Source organism: Bubalus kerabau, chromosome 17 (assembly GCF_029407905.1).
Source record: "Bubalus kerabau isolate K-KA32 ecotype Philippines breed swamp buffalo chromosome 17, PCC_UOA_SB_1v2, whole genome shotgun sequence".
Lineage (NCBI taxonomy): Eukaryota > Metazoa > Chordata > Mammalia > Artiodactyla > Bovidae > Bubalus > Bubalus kerabau.
Window position 1 is genome coordinate 61059781 of NC_073640.1, and position 12406 is coordinate 61072186.

At 46.5% G+C, this 12406-nt stretch overlaps 1 protein-coding gene across 1 annotated transcript; it reads right to left on the reverse strand.

Moving 5' to 3' along the window:
- Nucleotides 1–527: 527 nt before the first annotated feature.
- Nucleotides 528–4448, reverse strand: LOC129630705 (sialic acid-binding Ig-like lectin 14). Its single transcript, XM_055551206.1, has 7 exons — nt 4412–4448; nt 3925–4314; nt 3442–3711; nt 3157–3204; nt 2143–2397; nt 1904–2039; nt 528–1633 (listed from the first exon to the last, which is right to left on the reverse strand). Exons 1-7 carry the CDS (start codon nt 4446–4448, stop codon nt 1618–1620), a joined length of 1152 nt encoding a protein of 383 aa, XP_055407181.1. The 3' UTR covers nt 528–1617.
- Nucleotides 4449–12406: the final 7958 nt, after the last annotated feature.

Consider the following 12406-nt stretch of genomic DNA (forward strand, 5'->3'; position numbering starts at 1 on the left):
GCAGCCCACCAGGCTCCCCCGGCCCTGGGATTCTCCAGGCAAGAACACTGGAGTGGGTTGCCATTTCCTTCTCCAATGCATGAAAGTGAAAAGTGAAAATGAAGTCGCTCAGTCGTGTCCGACCCTCAGCGACCCCACGGACTGGAGCCGACCAGGGTCCTCCGTCCATGGGATTTTCCAGGCAAGAGTATTGGAGTGGGGTGCCATTGCCTTCTCCGGGGCACAAGCCCATGCAAAACGGGGTGGCTGAACTGAGTGCCTTGCCCCGCTCAGTGTGGACCCCCGAAGCCCGGACTTCACAAGAATGGCATTAGGACCCCTCACACTGCATGCTCTTGTTTTTAAAGCCACGTGAAGGCTCAAGCCATGTGTGGAAATAACCTGTGATCTCAATGCTCTTTAGGATTGATATTATATAAGGTTTCCTAAATTTGACAGTGCCGCTAAACATTTTACACCCTTCCAGTAACCAGTTCTGGAAACAAACAAACAAACAAAAAACAAACCTTTCTTTAATATTTATTTAGAAATACTCTGTTTACATTTGTTAGTTTCTTAAAGTGTAAAAATTCTAAAATTTTTTCAGAGGGAGGAAGGATAAATTGGGAGATTGGGATTGACAAATGCACACTACTGAATCTAAAATAGATAACCAACAAGGACCAACTGTATAACCCAGGGAAGTATACTAAGAATGTCGTAAAAAAGTATAATGGGAAAGAATCTGAGGAGAATATACGTATATCACTGAATCACTTTGCTGTACTGTGAAACTAACACAGCATTATAAATCAATTATATTTTGATTTTTAAAAAGTCACATCCAGTCTAAAGAATTCAAATTAACAAGAAAAAGACTGCCCAATTTTTATTTTAAATGGGCAAAGATCCAAACAGGAATTCCACTAAAGAAGATATTCAGATGGCTCAACATCATTGTACATGAGGGAAATAAACTAAAAAGGCAAGGAGATACTGCCACAGTGGAGTGTAGTGCTGAAAACTGACCATGTAGGTCATACAAGTGCTGCTGAGGGTGTAGAAAGCTCAGAACCCTCATTTATGACCATGGAATATAAACTCATCTAACTACTTAAAAGAACTCTCTGAGGCTACCTTCTCAAACTAAATATATGCCAAATTTATGATGAAGCAGTTCCACACCCACCAGGAGAAAAGTGCTAGCCCTCCTATTTTCATCACACCATTCACATCAACGTTACTTTGAATGAGCCAAAATTTGCAAACGAAGGCAATGTCATCGTATTTTAGGTCCATACATAACTGGAGGAATAGTCATACGTAAAATACTATTTTCAAGACAAAACCAAGCAAAACCAACAGTAAGTTATTGATACATGTAACAACATGAGTAATCTCATGCTAAGCGAGGTAAGTCAGAAAGTCTCCTTTCAATGGTATTGAATCTTCCTACTGTCACGCAGTCATCTCCACAAATAAAGGCTCGTAGATGCAAACGACACAGGGTTGGAGGCGAGAGTTTCCAGGGAGAAGCACACTGTGATGTCCCCACGTCTGTCCTCTGGGCTCTGCATCCTCAGGTGAATCTCGTCATGACAGGGAGCCAGGCTCAGCCACACCCCTCAGCCCAGCTCCCTAGTGGCCACCACACCTGCAGAGCCAACAGAGTCTCAGGTCAGAGAGGCAGACCCATTTCATTCATTCTGGGCTCTGCCTCAAGGCATGTGCGATCTTAGTTCCCCAACCCGGGATCGAACGCCTGCCCCATGCAGTGGAAACCCAGAGATTCAACCACTGGACCGACAGGGAAGTCCCTGGAGAGTCACCCAGTTTAGCTGCAGGCAGGACAGGACCGCCCAGCCCCACCGGCAACTCCAGAGCCATTCCCCGGACTTCCCTGCCGGGGAACAGGTGTGCTCACCTGGTGTAGTAGGTCCAGGTGAGGCCATAGGTGAGGAGGAAGCCAGCCCCCATGAGGGCCCCTCTGATCAGGGTGAGGACCAGGGGCCAGGAGCCCTGCTGCTCCTCAGTCTCACAGCTGCAGGGAGGGGGGCCTTCTGGGGAAGGGAGAGGGGGTGAAGCTTAGTCCCCAGGCCCAGCCCTCCCAAAGGCACACACCTGCCAAGGCTGCCCGCGCCCAGGACCTGTCCTGCAACTCACTCTGCACAAAGAGGCTGAAGGAAACTTGCTGGGAGCCCAGAGGGTTCTGCGCTCTGCAGGTGACTTCTCTATCTCCAGCTTCCACTTGTGGTATCTCCAAGACCTCGGTGCTGGAGATGGGGGTAGCCTCCAGGGTGGGAGACCCTTGGAACCAGCTCAGTTGTGCAGAGGGGTTGCTGTCAGCAATACACAGCAGCTGCAGCGCCTGGCCCTCTGAGATGAGAATAGATGAGGCGTTCTGCAGAATCTTGCGGGCTTTGGGGGAGAGTGCAGTGGGAGAGCTGGGGGAGGCTGAGGTCTCATCCTCCCTCCTTCCCAGCATCTCCTGGCCTTGCTCTCTCCTCCCCTGGCTGGCCAGCTGGGTTCCCTGCGGTCCCAGGGCTGGACCTTCACACCCTAAGCAGGCTGAGCCAACGTGTCTGGGCCTCGTATCTTCAGGGGAGGCTTGGTGTCTCAATGGGACAGGCCTGGGCTGTTTGGTGGAAAGAAAACCCAGAGCCTCAAGGCTTGAGTAGTTGATTCAGTGAAGGCAGCAGGAGATGGGACTAAGGAGGCTTTTGTGGAAGAAAGCCACATAATAGAACCATGGTGAAGGAAATGGGCTTTGAACAGGGTGTGTGAGTGTGTATATGTGTGGGGTGTATGTGTGTGTGCCTGTGTGTATGTGTGCATGAGTGCACGTGTATATGTCCGTGAGTGTATGTGTGCATGATGGGTGCCTGTGCTGTGGGTATATCTCTGTGTATATGTGTACATGTGTGATGTGTATGTGCCTGTGTGTATGGGCGTTTCTGTGCGTGTCTCAGTGTATGTTCATGTGTATGTATTATGTGTGTGTGAATCTCTGTGTGTATTGCATGTGTGTGTGGTCTAGTGCTTGGGAGGTGGGGCAGGGTGGTGATTTTCTCCTTGCTCTTCCCATATCTGATCACATTCAAGCCCACTCCCCTGCCCCATCTTGGAGGCAGTCCCAGGAGCAGGACCCAGCCCTGGAGAGGAGAGGTCCGGTCCTACCTGTGACATTTCTGAAGGCGAGGCTGATGCGGAGGTTCCTCGGAGCATCTGGGGCAGAAAGACATGGGCTTGCTGCAGAGGGAGGAGTGGGATGGAAACTGACCAGCACCCCAGGAGGGAAACCAGGAATGGGGGAGCTGTCCTTCACGGCCACTCCCCACCTCAGCTCCCAGGGCGCAGGCCCATAGACCAGTAGGCTGGCCTTCTCTCTACACACGCACACACACGCACACACCCACACACACACAACCGCCCTTAGGGACCCCGCTGCCCCTCCACACTCACAGGAGACGTTGAGCTGGACGGTTCTTTCCAGGGCCACCTGGGATCCCTGGAGTGTCACCAGACAGGTGAGGTTGGTGCCGTGGTCCTGGGGCCTCGGGGTGAGGGTGAGCTCCGAGGAGTGGAGGGTGTCTGGGTTCATGGCATCAAGGGCGTCCCCCGCCCAGGAGAACAGGAGAGGGTGTGGCTCATCACAGGCTAGTGACAGTCTGCAGGTCAGCTTTGTGGGGCGGCCGGACTCCAGAGGCTCCAGAAACTGGATGTCGGGTTTCTCTGGAGAAAGGGAGATGAGGAGACAGAGGGAGATGCCTGGAGGCAGGGGTGTGGGGACCCAGAGGGTCAGGGTCACAACTCCTTCCCAGTTCTGGGTCTCTCCTGAACCCTCAAACCCCAAGACCTGGAGCAGGGAGGGCTGCTATACCCTGTTCCTGTTCTAATAGAGGAGTCTCCATGGGCCAGGGTCCTCTCCTGGGCCCCCTGTCATACCTGTCACCTGCAAATTCAGCTTCTTCTCTATGTAACTGTATCTCACAGTAGGTCCTCTCTCCACTCGCAAGTAGTAGACTCCTGAGTCGCTCAGCCTGGCCTCTCTGATGCTCAGGGAGCAGTTGTTGTTCCTGGGGTCCCCGAGGAGGCTGAATCGGCCCTGGGTTTCTGGCTTCACTCGTTTCCTTCGGTCGTTTGTGGCCACAACATCATTGGTATAGGGGTCTTTTTCCCGGAACCAGTAGATGAAGAGTTCGCCAGAGGAATACCAGGGATATCCCGAATCCCAGGGGTAGGAGAAGGAGCAGGGCACGTGGACGTCCATGCACGCCTTCACCGCCACTGATTCCTGCACTCGGAGCTCGTACCCTGGAGACTCCTGCAGGGACCCTAGGGGACACAGAGGCTCAGCGGCAGCTCCAGCCCCTCCCCACGCGTGCTCCCCCACCCCAGCCGTGAGCCCTGTCCCCCACCCTCCCCCACTCACCCCCCCACAGCAGGGGCAGTAGCAGCAGGGGCACCATGTCTGCATCCGCCAGCACAGAGCTGGTTCAGGTCCCTCTGCTGGGGAGGGAAGCGCCCCGAATGTGGGGAGGGAACGAGGAAGCCCCAACAGGAAGCCAGAGGGTGACAGAGACAGAGCCTTGGCCAAGCACAGAAGGGGAACTTGGACGCCCCAGGCCATGCAGGAGGGGCGGCCCTGAGAAGGCAGAAGGTCCCACCCACACCGCACACCGCAGGGGGAGATCCTAAGGCCCCCAGAGGCCGAGAGGCTTCACTGCACGTGGCTCTGACATGACCACCCGTCCAGTGATGCTCGGGTCCACGGTGGGATCGCCCAGCGGCCGGCAGAACCAGAAAAGAGAAACCGTGTCCAGCCCTGGTCATCGGGTGGGACCGACCCTGCAACAGAGAAACACTGAACTTTCCAGAAAAGAACATTGAAAGATTTCTCAAAACCATTCAGACTTGGGCAGGAAGACTCACATACGCTGGAGGGTGGAATCCAGGAAGGAAAGCTGAGTGTGAAAAGCTCCTTTGCCCAGAAGGGTTTTCAGAACAGGGCACACGGGCTGTGCGTCTTCATGGATCTGAGGGTCTGTGGGCCCAGCCGACCCGGACACAAGGCCACGCAAAGTGGGGTGGTAAAGGAAGAACTTTGCCCCATTCAGCTGGGACCCCAAAGTCCAGACCTCACACAGAAACACAGTTCACGACCCCTCACTCTGGATGGCCTTCTTTTCAAAGCCACATGAAGGCTTAAGTCATGTGTGGAAAAAACCTGTGAACTTGCTGCCCTTTCGGGAAAAAATTCTTTAAGATGCAGAAATTTGACTATGATCATAAACGTTTTAGACACTTTCAGGAAGAAGCTATGGGACTGATGGAAAGTTTCTTTTACAGTTAGATAGAAATATTAATATATGTTTTACTTTTTTAAACTACAGAAACAAAAAGAAATGTCCGTCAATCAATCAATTATCTTCTTTCTACTCTGTTTTAGATATAATTAATCTTATTTCCTCATATAATGGGCTTCCCTGCTAGCTCAGATGGTAAAGAATCTGCCCTCAGTGTGAAGACCAGGGTTCGATCCCTGGGTCAGGAAGATCTCCTGGAGAAGGGACTGGCAACCCACTCCAATATCCTTGCTTGGAGAATTCCATGGACAGAGGGCCCTTGCAGGCTACAGTCCATGGGATCACAAAGAGTCAGACATGGCTAACTAACACTTTATTAGTAGAATACTCATATTAATTAATATACATGATTCTTCTCCTAAAACGAGGCAATCAAAGAGGATCAGGCCAAAAGTATGGGGAACAGGTTTTATGCAGGTGTGATAGGTGTGTCTGACTTGTGAGAAAAATGGTATGGTGGCCCAGTGCTTAGCACTCTGCACTCTCACTGCCTCTGGCCCAACTTCAATCCCTGGTCTGGGAACTAAGACCCCACAAGCCCTAGGTCATGGCTCAAAAAAAAAGGAAGAAAGAAAACTAGTCTGCAATAACTGTCTTATCTTTTGGTTTTCAGCATTTTATGTTTTGTGATTGATTACATAGGTTTCTCATTTCGAAAGAAACTCAGATGTGATGTGCCTGTGATATTGAGACTTTTAGGAAATATATATTTGACCTTCATCCACAGTTCCTGGCTCACAGATTCATGCGCTCTTGGAATTTATTGATTGAAAAGAGATATGGCAGCTTCTTTGTTCATTTGCTCTTTGTTCTCAGTCCCTGAAAACACTTCAGGGCCACACCAGAGACCTGGGGGTCACATTTTGTATTTGGGGGTCCATGTGTGTATTGCATTCAGTGACACCATTTTTTTTTTCTTTTTTTTTGCCTAAGGAGGGATCCGAACACTCGAGTCAATGTCAGGCTCCACAGAACCCTGGACTGGCCCTGCCCGGGGTCCAGGTGAACAAGACGGGATGAGCTCTCTCCCTCACTCCTCACCGGTTGCGGGAACAATGCTGGACAAGCAGGCACTGGAGAAGGCCAGGATCCGCAGGGCTGTGCAGCACACCTTCAGAGTGGCTGGTGTCCCGCAAAGGTCAAGCTGGGATGGTCAAAGAACAAGAAACAAGCAGTGCTGGTGAGGACGTGGGGAAAGGGAACCCTTGGGCACTGCTGGTGGGAATGTGAATTGTGCGGCCACCATGGGGAACACTGTGCAGGTTCCTCAAAACTAAAAATAGAACCTCAAGCACTTTCACTTTGGGCCTTTAAAGAAGATGAAATGGCAATTTGAAAAGATATATGGACCCCATGTTCATGGAAGTGTTATGTACATTATTGAAGACATGGAAACAACTTCCATATCCAATGATGAGAGAATGAATAAAGAAACTGCAGTGTGTGCATACTCGTGATCACTCTTCAGCTATAAAAGAGAAGGAAATCCTGCCTTTACAATACATGGATGGTACGCGAGGGCATTAGGGTAATGAAACACGTTAGACAGAGGAAGAAAAATACTGTATGATCTCAGAGGTAGGTGGAACTGAAAAAAAAAACAAAGAACATAAAGTCATAGATAAAGAGAAATAACTGGTGGTTCTCAGAGGTAGAGAGTGGGGTCTATGGCACAATTGGCAAAAGTGGTCAGAAGGTACACATTTCCAGGAATAAAATAAATAAGTCATGGATATGTAATGTACATCATGGTGACTATATTTAAAATGTTAAGGACACTAATACAGTTAACAATACTGTACTGTACATTTGAAAGGTGCTAAAAGACTAGATCTTAAAATTTCTCATCACACAAAAAAATTTTAGCCTTATAGACATAAATGTTAATTAAGCATGTTTGGTGATCATTTTGTAATATGTACATATATTAAATCATTATATTGTACACCTGAAACTTACACAATGCTATACCTGTATCTCAGAGAGAATATATGTCTATGTATGTAAAAGATTTGAAAAACGTCAAGCTGGGGGCTTGGATTAGAGTGGTCCAAAACTAAGAGAGTGTTCCCTGGTTGACAGGCTCCAGTGGCCTTTCAACACCTGCATAATGGATTACTTGTGTTACATTGCCTCTGTGGAAATATACAATATGCAGTGTGGCTTCTAGTGTGGCTACTGTCCCTGATTTACTGATTAAATCTCCAGAGATGAAAACAATGAACACTGGATGATTGCGAATGCCTTTGTGATAAAATTCACAGTGCATTGGAAATAAAAGAGAAATTCTCTAAAAAGATGAAGGGTGTCTTTAGAAAACATCATATTTAATGGAGTACCATAGGTTCCACCCTAGCAAGTCAATAAATATCGGTAAAAGGTATAACAATTGAAAGGAAAAAAGAAATATTTATGTTCATAAAAGTTCTGCATGTAGAAAAATCCAAAAGTTTATACAGATACATTTAGAGGTTTAACAAGAGAGCACAATGACTTGAGACAAATTCAAATTTGAAAAATCCATTGCAGACTTCCTGTGGTCCAGTGATCAAGCATCTGCCTTCTAAAGCAAGGGATGGGAATTTGATCCCTGGTAAGGGAACCAAGGTCCCACATGCCTTGCCACTCGGCCAAAAAAGATCAATTACTTTCTCATACCACAGTAATATAAAACTGTATGAGAGCCATTGAGAGTTGCATCAAAAATTAGGATACACCTGGAATCTATCTAACATTTAGAAAGGTATACAACAAAACCTCAATGGAGAAAATTATAAATCTGTCTTGAAGGACATTAAAGATATAAATAAATGGGAAAATACACCACATTAGGGGTTGGCAAAAAGAATATAAATATCCATGTGACTCAAAATAATGTGCAGAATCAAAATGTATGCCACCACATCCCAAGTGGACATCTGTGGAACTCAATAATTCCACTGTAAAATTTATAAGGAACCAGACATTTCAAGGAAGGCAAGGGAACCTTGAACAGAACAATGTGTGAGGCCTGGCTCTGCAAGTTGTGAAGATACATAACCCCCTGCCTGCTTGCTTAGTTGGACAGTCATGTCTGACTCTTTGCCACCTCATGGACTGTAGCCCACAAGACTCCTGGGTCCATGGGATTGTCCAGGCAAGAATACTGGATTGGGTTGCCATTCTCTTCTCCAGGGTATATTACAGCATAGTAGAACAAAACTTTTGGACTGAAAGAGGGATGCTCAGGTAGACTAGTGGAACGGAAAAGGGAACCTAGAAATAAACCCCAACCACAGGAAGCATCATGAGTAATAGAAAAGGTGATAGAAAGAAGTGACAAAGAGATAGGCGTTTCAATCGCTCTGTGGGCGACAGGGGATCTGAAGTCAGTCAAATGCAACTGCACCCCTAGCTCATATGGGAACCAAAATCAAGTGCAGATGGGCTGAAGATCTATTTAGAGAGACAAACAGTAGAGCTGCTGCAAGATACTGCAGCAGGTACCTCCATGAACTGCGGTGGGGGGGGGGGGGGGCAGGATTCCTGAACAACACAGAAACAACACCATGTCTAAAGCCAGACGCTGAAATCCCGAGCTCTATTCAAATGAAGAACTCTTCAGAACAGACATCCCTGGGAGTGCCGAACTGAAAGCCATCAGGTGCGAGAAGATACCAATGGCACAGATAGCCATCAAAGTAACAGTAGCCAAAGTATGAGTTTCTAAAATGCCTAAGGCAAAATAAATCTACAGAAATGGACCCAGATGAGCAGGACTTTCATCGAGGGCAACGTATAAGGGGACCGTCAGGGAATGGAAAGCTGCCCCACGTCACAGCAGCCAGGAACGTGCACATTAGGACACTAACAGGGCATGACTGTACGTGCTCCAAGTAGCCGGCTATTCAAGTCTCTCAAAACACCAACTGCTGGGAAAGTGTGGGGCAGTGGTTGTTGAAAGGTAAGTTGGCCCACACATTTGAGAGGAAAACAGCTTCATCCAGAAAGCCGAGCCTGTGCTTACATCAGGACTCAACACTTCCACTCCTTGGATGCATGTTCTAGAGCAGCCATGATGAATGGTGGCCAAAACCCACATGTGGCAATTGAAGGGTTTAAAGACGGTTATAAGGATGGGTGTTGGGAGGGGCCACACGAAGTGCCATAAGGTGAAATGACACTGGGTTTCTAGGTTTAGTATAAGAAAATGAATGTGGGAGTTTTTGGTATTCTGGGGCCAATTACTACATGTCTGGCATTTCACCCACACCACTCACAAGCAATTCTGAGACACCAGGAGTGCATCCCAGAATTCAGTTCAACTCAATCCAACTCAATGTTGACACTGTCTACCTGTGAATAGCATCACATCCTACAAGACTTCAGTCCTTCTAGACTGCCTCTCCAGTTTCATATGCCTGTTTCACGTCCAGGTTGTCACATATACACCCGATCTGCTGGTTACACATTGTTCAGTTCAGTTCAGTCCAGTCGCTCAGTTGTGTCTGAGTCTTTGAGACCCCATGGACTGCAGCACACCAGGCCTCCCTGTCCATCACCAATTCCAGGAGTTTACTCAAACTCATGTTCATTGAGTCAGTGATGCCATCCAACCATCTCATCCACTGTGGTCCCCTTCTCCTCCCACCTTCAATCTTTCCCAGCATCAGGGGCTTTTCCAATGAGTCAGTTCTTCACATCAGGTGGCCAAAGTATTGGAGTTTCAGCTTCAACATCAGTCCTTTTAATGAAAACTTAGGACTGATTTCCTTTAGGATGGACTAGTTGGATCTCCTTGTAGTCCAAGAGACCCTCAACAGTCTTCTCCAACACCACAGCTCAAAAGCACCAATTCTTCGGCACTCAGCTATCTTTATAGTCCAACTCTCACATCCATACAACTCTCACATCCATTCATGACTACTGGAAAACCATAGGTTTGACTAGACAGAACTTTATTGGCAAAGTAATGTCTCTGCTTTTTAATATGCTGTCTAAGTTGGTTATAGCGTTTCTTCCAAGGAGCAAGTATCTTTTAATTTCATGGCTGCAGTCACCATCTGCAGTGATTTTGGAGCCCCCCAAAAATAAAGTCTGTCACTGTTTCTCCATCTATTTGCCATGAAGTGATGGGACCAGGTGCCTTGACCTTAGTTTTCTGAATGTTTAGTTTTAAGCCAACTTTTTCACTCTCCTCTTTCACTTTCATCAAAACGTTCTTTAGTTCTTCGCTTTCTGCCATAAGGGTGGTGTTATCTGTATATGTGAGATTGTTGATATTTGTCCCGGCAATGTTGATTCCAGCTTATGGTTCATCCAGTCCACCATTTCTTATGATGTACTCTGCATATAAGTTAAATAAACAGGGTGACAATATACAACCTTGACACACTCCTTTCCTGATTTGGAAACAATCTGTTGTTCTATGTCCAGATCTAACTGTTGATTCTTGACCTGTATGTAGATTTCTCAGGAAGCGGGTCAAGTGGTCTGGTATTCCCATCTCCTTAAGAATTTTCCAGAGTTTGTTGTTATCCACACAGTCAAAGGCTTTGGCATAGTCAGTAAAGCAGAAGTAGATGTTTTTCTGGAACTCTCTTGCTTTTTTGATGATCCAATGGATATTGGCAATTTGATCTCTGGTTCCTTTGCCTTTTCTAAATCCAGCTTGAACATCTGGAAGTTCATGGTTCAGTACTGCTGAAGCCTGGCTTGTGGAATTTTGAGCATTACTGTACTAGCATGTGAGATAGTGCAATTGTGCAGTAGTTTGAGAATTTTTGGGCATTGTCGTTCTTTGCGATTGGAATGAAATCTGATATTTTCCAGTCCTGTGGCCACTGCTGAGTTCTCCAAATTTTCTGGCATATTGAGTGTGGCACATTTCACATCTGAAATAGCTCAACTGAAATTCCATCACCTCCCCTAGCTTTGTTCATAGTAAGGCCCACTTGACTTTGCATTCCAGTATATCTGGCTCTAGGTGAGTGATCACACCATCGTGATTATCTGGGTCGTGAATATCTTTTTTTTTTTTTTTTATCGTTCTTCTGTGTATTCTTGCCACCTCTTCTTAATATCTTCGCTTCTGTTAGGTCCATACCATTTCTGTCCTTTATTGTGCCCATCTTTGCATGAAATGTTCCCTTGGTATCTCTAATTTTCTCAAAGAGATCTCTAATCTTTCCCATTCTATTGGTTTCCTCTATTTCTTTGCACTGATCACTGAATAAGGCTTTCTTATCTCTTCTTGCTATTATCTGGGACTCTGCATTCAGACAGGTATATCTTTCCTTTACTCCTTTGCCTTTCACTTCTCTTCTTTTCTCAGCTATTTGTATGGCCTCCTCAGACAGCCATTTTTGCCTTTTTGCATTTCTTTTTATTGGGGATTGTCTTGATCACTGCCTCCTATACATTATCATGAACCTCTAGTCCATAGTTCTTAAGGCACTCTGTCTATCAGATAAAATCCCATGAATCTATTTGTCACTTCCATTGTATAATCATAAGGGATTTGATTTGGGTCATACCTGAATGGTCTAGTGGTTTTCCCTACTTTTTTCAATTTAAGCCTGAATTTGGCAATAAGGCGTTCATGATCTGAGCCACAGTCAGCTCCCGGTCTTGTTTTTGCTGATTGTATAGAGCTTCTCCATCTGCTAAGAATATAATCAGTCCTATTTTAGTATTGAGCATCTGGTGATGTCCATGTGTAGAGTCTTCTCTTGTGTTGTTGGAAGAAAGTGTTTGCTATGATCAGTGCATTCTCTTGGCAAAACTCTATTAGCCTTTGCCCTGATTCATTCTGTACTCCAAGGCCAAATTTGCCTGTTTCTCCAGGTGTTTCTTGACTTCCTACTTTTGCATTCCAGTCCCCTATAATGAAAAGGACATCTTTTTTGGATGTTAGTTCTAGAAGGTCTTGTAGGTCTTCATAGAATCGTTCAACTTCAGCTTCTTCAGCATTACTGGTTGAGGCATAGACTTGGATTACTATGATATTGAATGGTTTGCCTTGGCAATGAACAGAGATCATTCTGTCATTTTTGAGATTGCATCCAAGTACTGCATTTCAG

Excerpts from the sequence above, each read along its gene's own strand:
- LOC129630705 (XM_055551206.1), bottom strand. The coding sequence starts at position 4,448 with ATGGTGCCCCTGCTGCTACTGCCCCTGCTGTGGGGGG. Across the intron at positions 4,315-4,411 it reads ACTGCCCCTGCTGTGGGGGG|GGTCCCTGCAGGAGTCTCCA; the intron begins GTGAGTGGGGGA and ends TGTGTCCCCTAG. Across the intron at positions 3,712-3,924 it reads GCTGAATTTGCAGGTGACAG|AGAAACCCGACATCCAGTTT; the intron begins GTATGACAGGGG and ends CCCTTTCTCCAG.